At 39.0% G+C, this 18,410-nt stretch overlaps 1 protein-coding gene across 3 annotated transcripts in view; it reads right to left on the bottom strand.

The window, feature by feature from the left end:
* The window catches only part of LOC128866626 (extracellular superoxide dismutase [Cu-Zn]), a 45,656-nt gene that overhangs the window by 4,012 nt on the left and 23,234 nt on the right, over positions 1-18,410 (bottom strand). The window contains exons 2-5 of one of the 3 annotated variants that reach the window (XM_054107504.1): positions 16,493-16,569; positions 16,185-16,397; positions 12,361-12,611; positions 296-3,824 (exon numbers count right to left, since the gene is read on the bottom strand). In XM_054107504.1, the coding sequence (XP_053963479.1) occupies positions 3,779-3,824; positions 12,361-12,611; positions 16,185-16,397; positions 16,493-16,555 (573 nt within the window). In that variant the 5' untranslated portion in view covers positions 16,556-16,569 and the 3' untranslated portion in view covers positions 296-3,778. Of the gene's footprint in view, positions 1-295; positions 3,825-12,360; positions 12,612-16,184; positions 16,398-16,492; positions 16,570-18,410 lie in introns of those variants that run through there. The other 2 variants (XM_054107502.1, XM_054107503.1) reach the window with 2 other exon arrangements.

Genomic DNA, 18,410 nt, shown 5'->3' with positions numbered 1-18,410 from the left:
ATGATCTTGCGGCTGTTGATGTGGCACATAAAATGTTGGTTCGCAAGCTATGTCACGTGCTTGATGAGATGTGTAAGCGCTGAAAAATACATACATATGTTTTCAAAACTTTTTAATGACACACTGATATCTGCTGCTTCTTCCTCTTTTTTTCTAATCGTATGCTCATATTTTTGTATAATTATTTGATATTATTTTTTATTATTTTTGCATTTCTACTCTCAGTTCCAGGTGCATTTATATTAAAAATGTTTTTTTAGTGGGCGTAACGGTATATAGTATAAATAAATAAGAATCTACTTTAAGCAAAGTTTAGTGCTTTAATTATTTTATTATAAGTTCATGTGAATAAATATTATTGGTCTCGGATCGAAAAGGATTTGTTTTTTTTTGCAATTTTATAAGAGCAAAAACTATGCTAGTACCTAAAATTATGCTGATAAAGGGTGTTTTTTTACAGTTAGGTTAGATATAAATTTCTTTTGTCAAAGCAGTTGTTAGTTGTCGGTAGAGATGGCAACGATTAATGATTTGATTTAATTAATCAATTATTTTCATCCATTTTACGATTTAATTGCATCCTTGCATTACTTTTGATTAATCGATTTTAATCGCGTAAAAAATAATTGCAAAAAAAAATTAGCAAAATTCCTCGAATTATTCAACTCTGAGTGTAAAAACAGTTTAAAGCGTAATAGTTACTGAGTGCTTGGCAAGAGGAGTGTTGATGAAGCTATGGTCCACCACAGTCCATGAAGCTAAGAGAGAGAGAGAGAGAGAGAGAGAGAGAGAGTGATTGGCAAGAGGAGTGTTGATGAAGCTATGGTCCACCGCTAATTGAGAGAGAGAGTGCTTAGCAGCATTGCATACACACTTGGGTGAAACAGCGGTTTATTTTGAGCTCTTCGTACAGAAATGGCGTGGGTATTTTTCTGCGAACTAACACATGGGCTGAAAAGTCCCAGGCCTAGCACATGGATGGCACTAGTTTTATTGCACTCATCACTTTTTCAGTTAGTGCTAACCTTAAAGAGATAGTTGTTAAAATTTCGGGATATTATATTCATTAGTTCGCGAGTTATTGCGCTAAGAGTGACGCTACTTTTGCTATTTTCAAAACAATGGATGAAAAAGAATTTCGTGTTTTAATTTTACACTGCTTCATGATGGAAAAAAGGGCTTGGACAGTGTTATGGGGACTCCGCTCCATCAGAAACAACAATAAAACGATGGTCAGCTGACTTCAAACGTGGTCCTAGAAGCTCCGATAATCGTTTCGAATGATCGAAAAGTGAAGTTGCGTGAGTTAGCTGACATCGTAAAGATATCAAAAGAAGTTTTGGCTTTATATTGATGAGCATTTGACTATGAGAAAGCTCTGCTCAAAATGGGTGCCGCGTTTGCTCACTTGCAGGACAACGCTCCGTGTCACAATTCAATCAAAATAATGGCAAAACTACATGCATTAAAGTTGCTGTTATATCCATCGTATTCGCCATGTTGGGCTCCCAACGACTACTGGCTGTTCTCGGGCCTAAAAAATGCTTGTCGGTAAAAAATTTCGCTGGAATGAGGGGTTATCGCTGAAACTGAGGCCTAACATATTTTAAGGCAAAAGATAAATCGTTCTACAAAAGTGGTATTGAAATGTTAGAGCGACGCTGGAATAATTGCGTTCAACTTGATGGATAAAGCTAATACCTCCGAGTCGCGGACTGTAGGTGGAAAGTACAGACGAAATGCAAAATTAGCAGAACGTTATGGCCCACCTACAACCTCAAGCAATCGTCGGCATTAATAAGAATTAAACGACGGGATGCCTGGAGACTAATGGCAGTCATAACTGGCTTTTGGTCTATCGGAGAACAAGCAGCCAAAATGGGTATCCCTCACAATACATACTGTCACAGTTGTAAACAACCGGAGAAAAAGGAAACAATTTTCCATTTCCTCTGTGAATGCCCTTCTCTATGGAAGGACAGAATGTTAACCCTGGGCCAACCGCTGTTCGAAAATCTCGAACAACTATCTGGCTTAGACGTTAACAACCTAATAAGGTTCCTTAACCGCACAGACTGGATATAGTCTTGCTGTAAGTAACTGTTAAACAATTTGGTAACGAGGATGTGGCAACAAAATGGTGCGGAAGCGCTAGTTGGATTCTGGAAGAATCACCACTTTAACCAACCAACCAACCAAAAGCTAGTTTTGAACAAAAAAAGACGTGTTTTCTTTGTTAGGCTCGGCACTTTTCAACCCATGTGTTACATGCTCGAATGTTTTGTTAAACTATGTTGATATAAGACAAATATTGCTTAACTATTTTAACGCTCCAATAATGATAACATCAAGGGAGAAAGATGACAATGGACATACTAAATGTATTGATGCCTTAAGAGCCTATGACTAAACGCGTAACGTTAAGTTAGCTAATTCCACCAGTGCACTGTTGTCGCCCACAAATATTACATTTAGAATAACAGCTAAACAGTCAACCGCTCAAAAGTTTGAAAACAGAGTGAAGATAGATTTGGCTCCATCGAACTATTATTTTTGTAGCTGCAGCAACACTACTCAGCCCGAGATTCAAAAAATGCATTGCAAAAATTCAATCTCGTTGACCTCGGCTATGAAGTTACTGCGTACAGAAATAACAGTTGCAGATGATATGAAAACTGGTACGGATTAGTCAGTGGAATCGTTGGAGAATGATTTGGACCTTTGGGCTTCACACAAAGGAAGAAGGAAGGATGGTCGTCTTCCACGTCCGCAAGATGAAATGAGTTTTTATTTATTTATTAAAAATATAATTATGAATATTTTTACTAGGCGTTAGTAGCTCAGACTTTCGTCCTAAATATTGGTTTTTGAGTTTTTATTTAAATTGTCAAGTCGTAGAACTAAATCGCAACATTATTGACTTTTGGGATGAAATGAAAACTGTTTACCCAAACCTTTACGAGCTTTCAAAAAAATATTGCCATTTAATAGGTATCTCAGTACCAGCCGGAGGACTTTTTTCAAGAGCTGGAGCAACGGCTACTGAAAAACGCAACGACTTCACAAAAAAACGGTTATCAAAGTTACTGTTTCTGCAAACGTGGTTGAACAATAAATAAATATCATTGACATTGACAACTCTAGTCAAGGCAAATCTATTCAAGGTGGTATCGGTAAATCAGCCGATTTGTTTTTTTTTCTTTCGCCGTGTCCATGTGGCTGTCAGTTAAGAATGAAACAAGGCGAAATCATTATTTGTTTTCTAGTTTCCCAATACTTTACTTTGACAATCAAACGAACAGCACATTGTTGTTGGTCTAATGCCACCACCTTTAATGAATGCGCCTTGATTCTAGTTTTATGTTAGTCGACGCCAATTTCCAAGATATTTATATGAAAAGAGTTAAAAAGAAATTTAAGTTGTAAGCAAGGAAGTTTTCGAAAATAGTTATTATACAATTTAATATCATTAAAAAAAAGGGTGAAAATAATTATTTGACATTAATCGCGATTAATGTGGATTATCATTTTTGTCTCCCGATTATTCATAGGATTAATTAATCGATTGAAATATATTATTGCCATCCCATAGATAAAAGTGAATTTCTACTTATGAAAGCTTTTAATTTCTGTTTGAAAACCTCGTCGCTCAATATCAGTTTCCAATGATGTCATTCCAATTAGAAAACTAAACTAGTAAAAAATTGTTGTATGTTGTAAAAAATAACCGTTATGTGTTCTTAACATGCTGCTGGTGCCGAAATTTAATTTTTCAAAATTAATGGAATAATGGACACTCCCGTGGGGCAGAGGCTGGAATATGCCTGAAATTATATTTAAAAAAACTGATTTATGTATGCAATACATTGAGGAAACAGAATGGAGTTTTGTGTAAAAATGTATCCCTGTATGGAGCTGGTTGTTTTATATCTACAGTTGCGCTAAAAAAATGAGTATTTGACATGAGACATTCACAGTTAGAAATCTGTACGCAGATGGCTTGAAAATCTAAAAAGGCATGGGAGCTGACAACTAGGCTGCTTTCAGCGACGATGGAAACGCTTTCGATTATTTGTCAGAACAGCATCCGATGTTTTTATCGTGAGAACCTACCGACTACTGTATGAAACCACGGTGCTCAAAAGCACAACGGATCAAATCAATGCGTTAATTAGCGCCCCGAAAATGCAAAAAGCATTTAACGGTACCAATTGGCAGAGGGGAATGGACACACTAACCACTTTAGTGGGGCCGAGGCCTATCTAAACCTCTGCTGTACTATGGGTCCGGTACCCGGTTGCAATGCAAGTCCACATCGAGCCAAGAAGGCTCTACCCGCATTTGGGTGTTAAACCATGGGGGTTGTGGTTGAGGGCCCACCTCAAGAATAGAACAGAGCAAGCTCCGAGGGCCCCTGCTCTCCGTGGTACCAGATTAAAGTCTCCGGTCAGACTTCGTGGCCAAGACTACTACCAGTTGAGCTTCCATACAGCTCTGTACTGGTGGCCATACCCCAAATCTCACAACAGCACACACAAACTAAAAACTAACTAAAACTAATCAACTGAACGCCTAAAAATTCCTTCGCCGTCTAAAAACCTCACGCGCATACTGACCTAATAGTTCGACATTCCGACGGCTGGCGATCACACTACTCACATCATACCGTACATCGGTTCGACTAATCCCCACACCCACAAGGTCCCTAATGTCTGAGTACATCGGGCATTCGCAGAGCAAATGAGCCCAATCCTCTCTTGGCGACCCACAAGCACATTTCTCACTTAAAGATAGGCGCCTCTCATGCAAAAACACATTAAGACGCCCATGTCCTGTAAGGAGGAAACTCAGGCTAAGGAAATATCCAAAATCAGGATTTTCCCCGACATGTCACACGGCCTATTTGTCAGGACAATCAGAGCGCAATTAAAACCCTTTCTTTATTTATATTCAAGAAGTCAGGAAAATATAATATCCTTTCCTGATCTAAGGTAAATTTGCCATTGGCTTTTGAGCTCCTTTGGGATCAAATGCATAAAGGGGGATGGAGAAAAAGATAGTTTGGAAATGGAGCTTATAGTGTGACTACGCGCCATCAAAGAAGAACTCATTAACTATACCGAAATAACTGGGCATAGCCGAACAATGTAGTACTAGGAGGGTACAATGCGAAAATATTGCAAAAGCCCATTCACTCCCAGGATGTTGGAAGGTATTCTGACAGATCACTGAAGATAAAGAAGTTATCCTTGCATACTCTATATATGGTCAGGGGTATTCGACCATTTTATGACAAGGATGCAGAGACTTTGAGCTTGTGCAGGACCACATAAAGAAGGCAGGAGAAGCAACTTGTCTCACTAAATCTAAACTTGATCATTTGCATTTGAATATCGAACATTCCTCTAGATTTTCTAAGGGATTTAGTTCTAGATGAAGAGTGTTCTGTGAGAAGCTCCCTATGAAACTCAAGATACGGCTACTTGACTAATGTCAGCGAAGTAAACATTTACTTCGACAGCCAAACGACAATTTGAGATCTGAGCTCGATTATAGTTTGCTCGAAACTAGTCAAGAAATGTGTGGCTTCCCATTTGGCTACTTGGTCAAAGAGACGGTGCGGAAACTGCTTAGCTGACGAGGTAGGTAAAAAGAGGATCATTGAGGTGGTTTCCCTGAGATGAGTGTGATGCCCTTGACTACCTGTGGTCTATTTCACTTGCAGGGTTGCGAGATCCTTCTGAGAAGAGTGGAACGGGTCGAATTTTTGGGAGTCATTTTCGCACACTCCCAGTTAGATACTCATGCCGTAAGACTTGGCATTATTTCAAGTGCTGTTTGCAGCATTTGCATGGCGAATGAAGTGGAATCATCCCAGCCCCTGCTCTTTAGCTGCCCTGCTGTCGCATGGTGAAGATTAAGGGCTCTGGAATTTAGTTTTTATGCTACGGCTCGTGATATTTAGATATTACCTACCCCATCAGTAGATCGAAGCGGTTAATACAATCGTAAGAAGTTACCGTTCGGTCTTTCTAATCACACTTTCAAGCCAATAGAAGAGACAACCTATGAAAAATGAACCGGAGTTCTGAAGTTTTTGCAAATCCTACCGAAGATTTTTACACATGATATTTTAACCGTCGAACTATACACTAACAGATATATATGTAGTCTAAGAAGTACAGATGGATCCACACAGATGGATCCATATGCCGTTGAAAATTTAAGGGGTAGTAAAAAAGAAGTGCGTGTAGCGTAGTACACATAACACAAGTGAAACTTTCAAGGCAGACAAAGAAAGAGAGAGAGACCCGAGAGAGAATGAGAGAGAGAGAGAGAGAGAGACAAAGAATATACATATATCTAAATAAATTCCCAACATTTGCAGAGAATACAAATAGACAAAATTTACAAAAAACGGAGAAGGGTCGACCGGTGTATGTAAACGCCGGAAACAAGCCGAGGCAACAACTCGCACTATTCCGAGCGTTTATCACCCGTATAAACGCAGCGATTCCTGGACCGCACCAATGGCACAAATTACCGCAAGGCAATACCAATAAATCCGACGCCGGAATGGATAGCACAAGCACTAGCCGGGAAACGGAAATAAGCGCCAAAAAGTAGGCACCAAAAAAATTGGGGCCAAAAAACGCCCCAAACAGTAGGCACTATGGAAATATAACGCCAAAAAATAGGCACCACAAATATATTTCCTACAAGTTTGCTCCAACAAACAAGCGCAAAAAATAAGGCAGTGTTATTTCTCACTAGAAATTAGTAACCACAAGGAAAAACTCAGGAAAAATAGCCTGAAGTGTATCTAAGATATATATGTATAAGGTATAGCTCTCTCTCTCCTTTTCCTCTGCGTTCTATCTTTTTTCTCTCTCGCGGAACGAAAATGCTCAAAACGTTGTATGACCTTGAAATTTTACTCTCCATTCTCACCCGTACATCGACGCCTAAGAAGTTTCACTTCAAAAAAAAAAATTTTTTGGCCCTCGTCTCCCTTTAATTCGATACGCTTCAATCAACGTTTGTAAAATATTTTGATACCCTTCAAGTACTGCTATTTCTTAGAGACCACAAATTGGCATTTATTTCATGTAAAAACTCTTCATTCCTTCCATTTTTTATATTTGGAAGTACGAAATATAACTTTTACGACGCTCAATATATCCCACTGAATATACTCTATTCAGTGATACTCTTCACCTTTTCAGGGTGGTTGAAAGTCCCACCTTGACTTTATTATGCTTTACTTCCAACGACAGACGAAGTTGTGTCGACAGTTCTTCAACCTTTAGTGAGTTTTGATAAGTTCATCTTTCGCCTACGTTTACAAAGCAGTGTAAAAACTCATACGGATTGCGATTGAACATCGTCAAAGATTCTTTGGGAGTTTTCCAACGACTGCGTTTGCTGCCAATTCACACGCCGAATTGAATAAAAATTGAATGATTGGATGTTTCCAATCAACGATGGAGAGTCTTCGTAATACTTATCAAGCTTTCTTCGGCTTCAATCAAAAGATGGTGGGCGTATGACGAGCTCATTCGTGGAAACGAAACATCAAAATGAGAGAAAAGCTTTTTTCTATTAGCTGCCACCCCTCGGTAGGCAATGATAAAACCTCCAAACTAACCTGGGTATGGGAGTAAGTTTCCGTCCTCGAAAAAGAGGTGTCGCTGGTGATACTATTTTTGTGTTCGCTATAGTAATATGCTGATGATTTGAAGGTGTATATGTGAGGTCTCGATCACTGTAGTTGGCATTCGTTTGAAGCGTAAAGATCCTCTTTTATCTGACGCCAAAATGGTCGCATATCAATTGAAGGAGAGGGATATCGAGAGATGCTTCTTAAATGGCGGAAAAGAAAAGGTCGCATCGTCACTGGCTATGAAAAATTGATCTATAATGATAACCCTAAGCATTGAAAATGTTGGAGCCTGCCAGGTGAAAAAGATCCATCGACAGTGAAAGAAGAATATTCATGCTTCAAAGGTTATGTTGCGCATCTGGTGGGATCAGAAGGGTGTCATCTATTATGAACACCTTTAACCATCTAAAACCATCACTGGCGATCGTTACCGATTGCAGCTAATGCGTCCGGAATGGGACGGTAGACATGACATCCTGATTTTGCCACATGACAACGCCAGGCCACACGTTGCTAAATCGGTTCAGAAATATTTAGAGGGACTGAATTAGAAAATCCCGCCCGAGTAAACTTTTCTCTCACGCTAGTCTTCGTGAAAAGGGCGAGCGAGTTCTTGAGCTTTCACAAGTTTAGGTTTTCTTAAATTAACCGAGTCGATGAATAGTTTTGACCAGGTTCAAGTGATAGTTTTCGGTAGAGTTGTGAAAAATTATAGGACCGTGAAAATGCAAAAAATAACTGAATATTATTAAGTGGTATTGTCAATGTTTTTAGTAATGTATATTAATTTTTACTCACAACATCTTTACTTAATCCTGTGGACACCAGTGTATAAGGCATGTATGTACGTTTAAATACGTCATTGTGTCAAATAAAAATTTCCCAGGGGATTATTATATTACATTTACCCATACCTACCGTTAAATCATGTGCTTAGTTTTGTTTTTGTGCGAGTAGATTCAACTGCGTACGATGGAAGTGCGAATATACCAGAGATGCCAATCACTTGAAAAAATTTGTAGTGTGACGAATTAGTAGATGACGTCAAAAAAAATGTTAGGATTGCAACTTAGACAGTCCTACAACATCTGCAACTTTTATTTGCAGAGTCGAGGATGGTACAATAAAATGAAAGATTAGGCAGATTGAAGTGGAAAAAATAAGCGTAACTTTGTTGTGACATAATTGTCAATGAGGTGTGTGAGAGAAATAAGAAGAGAGTGTGAAAAGAGAGAGTTGTGAACAAACATGAAAAGTTAGGTCAGGTTAATGCAAACAAATAAAAGAGGTTAGGAGGAAAAGTATTTCGCAGACAAAAAAAGCTCAACATGCAGGCTAAACTCTACAATTAGGTATTAGCTGCCCTGATACTAAAAAAAATATTTATTTAAAAAAGTTCGAAAGTGTTAGTGCAAACTAGCATTGCTCTTCTCTTGAAAAGTTGCATTATTTTTATCCTAGTTATATTTTTGATAAGCAACTTTATAGCCTATTGAATTTTTATATGATAAAGTGCAAGGGCTGCTGAAATATCCCGTAATTTTTTTGTGTTTTTTTTCTTTACATTGTAATTTTCTACATTTAACCGATTGCGTTCCACTTTCGATGAAAACTTTTCTCGTGCTTCAAAACAATTTCGTATTTGATCGAGGTTCTCATTTTAGGGAAGAAAAAATCATCACGTGTCGGAGGTACTCATTTTACGCACGGGAGTAGGATAGGTCTCCCACACGTTGCTTCAAGGCAAAGGCCTAACGAATGAACAGTACTTGTTTATAAAACAAAATTATTAGTATGTAGTAGAAAAAATGTCTATATGACTGACAGCAAATACGTTTCGAAAATAAACAGTAAACTTATTATTACTGAATTCGATCAGCATTTATGTATCAAATTTACATAAAGTAATATATGACTCAGGTAACGAGACCTCTGACTCCTTAGCTAGGATGGGTTCTTAGGTCAACTTCTTTGGCCCGGAGCCCGTTCTGCCCCTCCCTACTGTAGCCATCTAAGCCACGGTTAGCAAATGGGTTACTACAACCCACAAGTTAACTTGAAAGGCTGCAGATGGCTGTCATTAAGCAAAAGGGCCTGCAGGCAGCTGGTTGGGCTGATGACGGGCCAATTTTTGTGGGCGAAGCACATGGAAAAGGTAGGCATCTCCGACAGTGTCTTCTGCCCAGCTTTTGAAGAGGAGGATGAGACAACGTCTACTTCCTGTGCGTCTCCCGAGTCTTCGCTCGAATCAGGCTTGAGGTCTTTGGCACTGATGTGTTAAGAAGCGACCATCTTGGCTCCTGGGCACCACAAGATTTCAGATTTCTTCGGAGGTTGGGAAGATTTAAAAAAATTTAAAGGGAATCCGAGTGCAGTACAATGGACTTAATTGTGTCTGAGTGCTGTACTTGCTAGTTGTACCGACAACAAAAAATAGAGCTATAAAGTTTTTTGTGACAAGCCCGAACAGAAAATTATCGAACTTTCTTCTGAAACATGAAAGGAAAGACGTTCAGTTGATGGTCGATATTATTACAGGGCGCAACCCTTGGGGTCAGCATATGACCTTCATTGAAATCATTGAGAACCCGATTTGTCTTTCTTGCTTAGAGGAGCCGCATAGCACTGATCACTTTCTCTACGAATGTCTTGCCTCTAATAGAGTAAGGCTACGAATTTTGAGTTACGATGTCTTGAGAATAAGTAATTTTCGTTCTCTCCAAGTGGAGGTTATTTTCAGATTTACCAAAGAATCTGGAAAATTCTCACAGGACTAGGTATCTCTATCTTTGTCTCTATTCTATCTTATCTCTTTCTCTCTGTCACTTCTCTTCTTTCCTCTTTGACTATCTGCCCTTTTACTTTCCAGAGCTTTGAATACAATGAGGTTTGTTGCCTTAGTGTTTTGGGAGTTATCCATCTCTCAGTGTTTCTTGGTACGCCTTTTCACACTTCAACTTAATTTCAATCTATTAACTAGGAACTATGTGTTTGGGTTGCTGTGAAATAAAAAATCTATTTATCTATAATTTTCAGATTTTTTTTTTTTAAATCACAAAATACTTTTAGGTTTTCGCAAAACACAGAAAGCTAATTAAATTTTTCTGATGTTAAAAAAGCTGTATCTCGCACAAAATTCCGCGATACCGGTGTTTTAAGGGCTAAGTCAGAATTTTCAAAAATTGGATTTTTGTTTTTTTTTTGCATTTTCTCAAAGTATAGTAATATCTTAAAAACATTTTGTGAAAATTTGAAGTGAATCTGACAAATACTTTTCGAGTTATTCAACAATTAATTCGGGTGCTTCGGAGCTCAATAGCAAAACTTTAAATGCGTTTTTCTCAAAACTATGTTTTTTGAACTGGTGATCACTGTAACTTAAAAACGGCTTGGTATATTTCTATAAAATTTATACTGCTTTTGAAAATCATAAAAAACTCGTGCCTCATTGAAGGATTTTTTTTTTAAATTTCGCTTTAATTGTCAGTTTTTTTCTCGAAAATCTAAAAAAATTTTTCTTGAGACCGTCATATTGTTAATTTTGAGAGAAAGCTTGGATCCGCCACAAGATTATCTATTTATAAAACTAATTTCTCTTGTCCGATTGAGTTTAGATGAATTTCCAATGACTTGGGATGATCATGGCAAGGAACGTCTGGAAAACGGGCCGCTTACAAACAGTGATAACTTTTACAATTATTAATTTTTTTTGTTGAAATTTTGCTAAAGTCAAGTCGAAATATGAAAAAAAGATTGTAAATCATCATTTTTTTCGGGCTTTTGACTACCCTCCTGATCCCTTAAATAAAATAAAAATTTTACGCAAAAAAATTATTGAAAATCATCATTTTTTCGGGCCTCTCGCACAAAATTCCGCGATACAGGTGTTTAAATTTAAAAAAAGTATTTCGAAAACAACAAGCAGCCCAGAAGCGTGGGCGATGGAAGAGTCTTGTCGAAGCCCTAAGCTCCCGAGCGGAGTGAACAAATATATGAAAAAAAAATCCCGAAATCGCGTTATAAATAATCACCGCTAAATTGGCATCCCTAGTACTCACAAGTGCAGGGACTCATTACAGCTGTGTGCATAAAACATATCCTTATTTACATATAAAAGGACAATAAATAATTGCTGTAATTAAACACATATACATACACACATATTTCAAGAAGCGAAAAAATATTTTGCATAAATTTAACAGATTTGATCAAACACAGATTTTCAATTTATTCAAGTTATTCGACCACAAAGCGATGATAGAAACACAGATTATTGCAGATTTTTAAAAGCGGTAATTAGCGAAGAAAGGATACAGTGTTAACATTGAAAGTAATACAGAACAAGTGAAAATAAAGCCAAAAAATACAAAATTAGAAATTAAGTGGACACAGAAATAAAAGAAAGTGCATGAAAAATCCAGAAAATAGAAATCAAATGATAAAATTAGCAGTATAAATGAAAAAAAGTGGATAATACATTAATTTGCTGCACTGAGACGACGCTGCTTAAGCAAATGATTGACATTACAACAATTGTACAACAGTTAATAACAACAGTTACATATAAATACAAGTATTGCTTAGTAGACTAGCCGTACTACTCATGATGTGGTTTGGTTGAAGCTTTCACTGTATGTGCGTGTACGAGTGGTGAGAGAGTGTTTGCTTTTTTGTTTTTTTTTGTTTAGGATATTTACTTAACACCGATGACACCGCAAGCCAAACGTCCGCCTGCATTGCCTGTCTTCTTCGAATCGGGATGGTTGCCCTTGCCCAAGTCATCGGTCAATTCGTGCACAACCAGACCGCGTCCGATGATGGTGCGCTTGCCAGTTAAGCTGATCAGGTGGTCGGTGAAAGTGGTGTCGACAATACCATTCGCAGCGGCTTCCACATTGCCCAGATCGCCAACGTGACGCACTTCATCGCCAGGCGCACCATGATCCATCTGTTTTGGAGTGACAAATAAAATTATTAAATCAAATATTTGCTTATATTTACAGATTAATTTTGGTTTTTATTTGTAAAATTTAATAAGATATTAATAAGACATTAAATAGCGAAAAGCTCTTCTAAAAGCGTTGAATCTTGGTCAGTTAATCGCGAGTGGAGCGAAATGATTAGCGCGGAAAAGAGCCCATGGGTCTTCATTCCAAACCAAGCTGAACAAGATACAGAGAACAGCGTGTATCTTAACTACAGGAGCGCTTAGCACCAGTCCTACTGAAGCGCGTAATATACTAACTCATCTGCTTCCAATAGATTTACATATTAAAACAATCGATACTTACAGCGCGGTGAGACTCAGAGACATAGGAAGCTGGACAACAAGGTCGTACGGTTATTGTAAGATCCTCCTACAGGGACCCTCTCTGCTCAAAAACAGATCAGACTAAAAACTCCTTGACCTTAACTTCAAGAAAGACTTTACAGTACGTTTTCCACCGAGAGCCGAATGGAGCAAAGGGAAGGTGATTGGAAGATACGACATTGAAATCTACATTAACGGTGCTGAAATGAACTGTGGTGTGGGAGCTGGCTTCCATTCGGAGCCACTCAACCTATCTCAGTCAATTCGACTTTCTGACTATGCCCGCGCGTTCCAGGCAGAACTTTTAGCGATCAGGGAAGCATGCAAATCACTAAAGCTCTACAAGGAAGTTGGTGCAAGAGTAGCTATCTTCTCAGACAGTCAAGCAGCTATCAAGGCTTTAGACTCCAACTCCATTTCATCCAAACTAGTCCTACAGTGTAGAGAGGAACTAAAATTGCTTAGTCATTGGTTTGAAATTACTCTGATATGGCTTCCCGGCCATAGGAATATACGGGGTAATGAGATAACGGATGAGTTAGCAAGAAAAGGTTCGACACTAGACTTAGCAAAGGCGGTGGCAGTCTCTACCCTACTGAACACAATAAAAACATCCATTGCTTCACACAATCATGCTTTAGCCGAAAGAAGATGGAAGGAATTAACTACATGTATTACAACAAAAAACACATGGCCGTCATACAAAATCCAAAGGACGAATCACCTGTTAGGATGTTCTCAACGAAACATTTCATGCATCACTGTAACCCTTACAGGTCATGGGAAAGTAGGGGAGCATGCAGCCAGACTCAAACTCCCCTTTAATCCTATCTGCAGAAGCTGTCAAGCGGGAGGGGTGATGGAAAGTCTTTTCCACTATTTTCGCAAATATAGTTATCGTTCGTAATCCACACGCTCCTAACCATCCCAGCACCATCTCTCCCCGCCCTCTCCCTGTATCCCATCGGTCTTTCTCTCCCGCCTCACCCCTCCATAATGACATCACAAAGGACGAATCCTTCTTCGTCCAAGTGTGCCCATTCCCTGGGCAACCATATCAGCCTAACCTAACCTAACCTTTTCCACTATTTATGTGAATGTCCGCGGCATGACTCCGCTCCTTCGGTAAGCCTTTCTTACAGTAAATTAATGAGATCTCAGACATCAAGAATTTGCTGTTAAACTTGGACCTCACTAAATAGATCTGACTTGGAAGGAAACAAAAAAAAAAAAACAAAAAGACATCATCACACGAGGCCAGTGGTAGGAAAATGGTGCTGGTCACTAATTAGGATTCTTTCAGTGGAAATATTCAACCACTTCAACAACAACAACAATATTCCATTCAAGTGAGGAAATCACACCGCTATTGGCCGCTATTTACCTTGCCAAGTCACAAAAATAACTAAGAACTTTATTTTCGTTTTGTTGTGCCCAATTGAGAATGGTGTGAACATCCTCATATCCAACTTCGATTATGCCATCCACAGTATTTTCATTTAGAAGTCACTTCGGTGTTATGGGCAATTCAAAAATGGTTTTCTCATTTGATAATTATTTTTCTTTCCGCCTTCTCTGTTTCGACAGTACAATGAACCCATATCATCCTCTTAATATAGCCACTAACATGCGCGAAATTTCCTGTTTCATATTTATAAATAAAATAAGTATAGTTATATGCAGTGGCGGGCAAAATAATAGTAGCGTGAAATATTGCAAAGTTTTAACTATTTTTTATTTAATGTTTTTATTTTTTATACATTGAGTCACCTAAGTGCCGTTATGGGCGCGGTTGATTTTGAGATAGGGAAATGGTATTACGTTTTCTAACTTGATCTTTTCACCAATATTGCTGCTATCTGTTTTTATATCAAATAGTTTTTAAGCTAGTGAATCAACTTCGGTTTCTACAGGGAAATATTTTGTAAGCACCGAATAATTATCAGCTGAATTACGCCACCGAAATAGTGAAGCGCAAAAACCCAAGAATGATAGATTTCAAGGTTTGCTCTTTAACTATGGTGAAAAAGAAAATTGTGAGGGGAACTTTGGCTGCCACGACACATGGGGATTCGGTAGTCGAATTCTGCACGATCGTTTCACATTCACACAGTCGTCCAATCAACCGGTGCCGTGATAGCAACAAAGCAACATGAGTGAGGGTTGTGTGGATTGTTTTCGAATGTCTCTAACATAAGGTTATTGGCTGCCGAAATCTGCACGATGATTGCACACATACTCACGAACTCGTCCAATCAGTCGTTGTTCAAATGGCAATGAAGTGTCATTAGCTGATTCTTTCATATATAACCAATATAATCTCAGTTTTTTTGTAAACGCATCCCAAGTGACGTCAGCCTATCAGCTGTTAAATTCGCTCAGAGCCGAATAACGGTCTGTTTAAGAGCTTACCTATAAAACTGTTTACCATGCAAAAAAACCGGTACTTGTCGAGATCATAAGATGATACGAATATTTCATGAATACTTTTTTTCGAGGACTACGCATCATTTCGGGGTGCCGACAGATAACATAAAACGGCAAGGAAGAGAAGACCCATACCTATAAGATGTCTAGCTATAAAGACTTACGCTAGGATGAGCCACATATTTCTTGCCCAAACTCTTGTCTAGTCCGCGGTACTAAGATTCAAGCATCTTGGTTCTCACTTTTTTTCTGCGCCTGCTGATATAGCGGGTCTTGATAACAAAAAACTAATGAATTTCATCAGCAGCATAGAGAGGATAACACAACCGCAAATTAGTCACCGCTCATAGTCCACAAATACTTAACTCTCCCCACCCCTCTCCCTTTCGTCCTATCGTGTTTTTCTTCACATCTTTTTCCCCTCTTGCAATGGTATCACAAAGGATGAATCAAACTTCTTTCGTCCAAGCGGGCCCACTCTCTGGGCAACCATTACTACCTAATCTAACCTTGTCCAAACAGCGAGAATGGACTACCTCATCGCTAATAAAAATAATAACATAACAGCTAGGAAGTTCGACGACTAAAACGGCTTTTTGATATTTAAAACCACTAGCAAACGCTCTTAAAGTGAATCATGTCAGCCTCATTGAGTATTACTAAAGCCTGGACAAAATTAATTTCAACTTGGAACTTTCCAAAATTTTCTAAGATTTAATTTTGCTATAAAGACCGAATTGCTTCGGATTTCTCCAAATATAATATTGATAAAAATTCAAATACCTTATCGGGATTAAAGTGTCCGCCAGTGCTGGTGCAGCCATTGGTCAAGTCACCTTTCTCATGCACGTGGAAACCGTGCTTGCCCGGTGCCAATCCAGTCAAATAGACGTGCACATGAACATTCTCCGAGCAGCCATTCTGTATGAAGGTAACATTGCCCTTCACGGTGGGACCCGTCATATAAGCAATAGCTTCCATAGTGGCACTTTTCTGCTGGCGAAGATGGAAAATTGAATTGAGTAATATAAAAAGTTAAGGTATGCAAACAAATATTGTAGATTGTAGATGAAAAGAGGAAGAGCACGTACGTCCGCTAGTGCGCCGACCGCACACAAGGCCAGTGTGGCTAATAGGGCATAATGAGAGTGCATTTTTCGGCGATTTTCTGAAATGAGAACAAAAATTGGTTTATTCAAATGTGCACAAATGTATGTATAAATTTATATATAAAGAGCTTTTTGGATTATTTAAATGAGGAAAGGTTTAAAAGTTGGCCTAAGTAATTGAGTACGGAATGTGATATTACGTGTATATACAAGGTTTGGTTTGGAGGGGCTGTAAGAGAGAGCTTTATGCTCTCCCTCGTTGGCATAGTCATAGTTGGGAATTTTCTCTGTGAATAACGGTAAACTACTCTTATCGAGGTATCTTAAAATGAAGCTAGAAAGTGCCCTATTAACCACCGATATTTTTTCCTCTGTTATTTACGCTTGGCCGGCGAAAAACCCCGATCACAAATGCAGCGTTGTTCGTCAGCCTCTTTTTTTTTGTTTTTTTTGCGAAGGGGAGGACAAAACGCCAGAAATATTTTGATCATAATTTGACCGTCGCACCAATGACATATGGGGCATGCTCCCTCTAAAACAAACCTCCCCTCTGGGGCTGTCCTCCACCATAGTACTACATACTTTGAGGGTGGAGCCGTGATTGTGTTTATCAACCACAGAGAAATCTGTGTCCAGGCTCTCTACTTCCGACGTGTGGAAGCTATACGTCGCTGATAGTCCCCATTATTATGAAGCAGATGGAACTTCGAAAGTGTGCGATAATGGTTGTGAGTCGTTTACCCAAGCGTCTGTAATCGACATAGGAATTAGTGCATCGATTTCACCTTTTCTTCGCCATCATAACTTTTCTTTGACTTTCATGAATGAATAAATAAATGAAAAAGAGGGAGGTATGCACTTAGGCTCTATGTTCCTTTGTGCACTTTATCATCACAGTAACTCACCAAACCCAGCTCCCTCAATAAATCCACAATGGCGCTGAGTTGAGCTGAGGGTGTGTGACTTTCTTCTGACTATACGAGACCGAGATGTATATTCCTTCTTCTCGCTACGGCATCAAATTCAATAAGAAGATGTGTTGGGGATTCCGAGGATATGTTGCCCTTTCCCTATTTAACCAAATCTGAGAGCTCAAAACGCTGTTGTTGCAGCAACATAAACATTCGCCGCTCATATACGGGGATTGCTGCTGAAGTGACAGTCCTTGGTCGGATATGAATCCGGGTCGTTTCAGTTACGTTGAATCGACTGTTGTGGAAACTCACAAACACGGCTGATTTGCATTCCTGGGCTATACCTGTCCATTAGGCCGGGTCGATTTGTGGGGAGGCAAAAAAATCGCCCTTTGCTCAGTGAAAATCAAATTCTAGGGATCAAAATAAGAAACTTTGCCGAAGGAACCATACCTCTAAAATGAATTCTGATGTCCCCCAATTTAGGGTCGAACTTTTTAGTTTCTTTTCTCATGTAAAGGCCAAAAATGGTGATATTTCGAAATGATTGTATGGGGAACCCCCCAGGGGAGTTCCAGGGGGTGTGCCACTGGCATGGGTGGATCGGCCGTCCAAAGTTAGTGGGGGTCGGTCATACATTTGGACTCGATTGGAACACTCTAAATGGGTCAAAGTGGGATTTTTCGTTCGACCCAAATTGGGGAACATCAGAATTCGTTTTAGAGGTATGGTTCCTTCGGCAAAGTTTCTTATTTTGATCCCTAGAATACGATTCTCACAGAGCAATGAGCGATTTTTAAATCGACCCGCCTTACTGTCCATCCCATCCATTATTTCAGTAAATTAATTATTTTTAGGTTCGACAACCGAGCACCTAGTGATGCTGGCTTGGTTTAAACCATTTAATAGTCCCGGTATGAAGTCGTAAATCGACGACAAATAATCTCTTATTATCTTTACATGAGCTTTGATTTCATTACACCGTT

The sequence above is a fragment of the Anastrepha ludens genome, chromosome 6, assembly GCF_028408465.1.
Source record: "Anastrepha ludens isolate Willacy chromosome 6, idAnaLude1.1, whole genome shotgun sequence".
NCBI lineage: Eukaryota > Metazoa > Arthropoda > Insecta > Diptera > Tephritidae > Anastrepha > Anastrepha ludens.
This window is presented reverse-complemented; position numbering and strand designations above follow the sequence as displayed.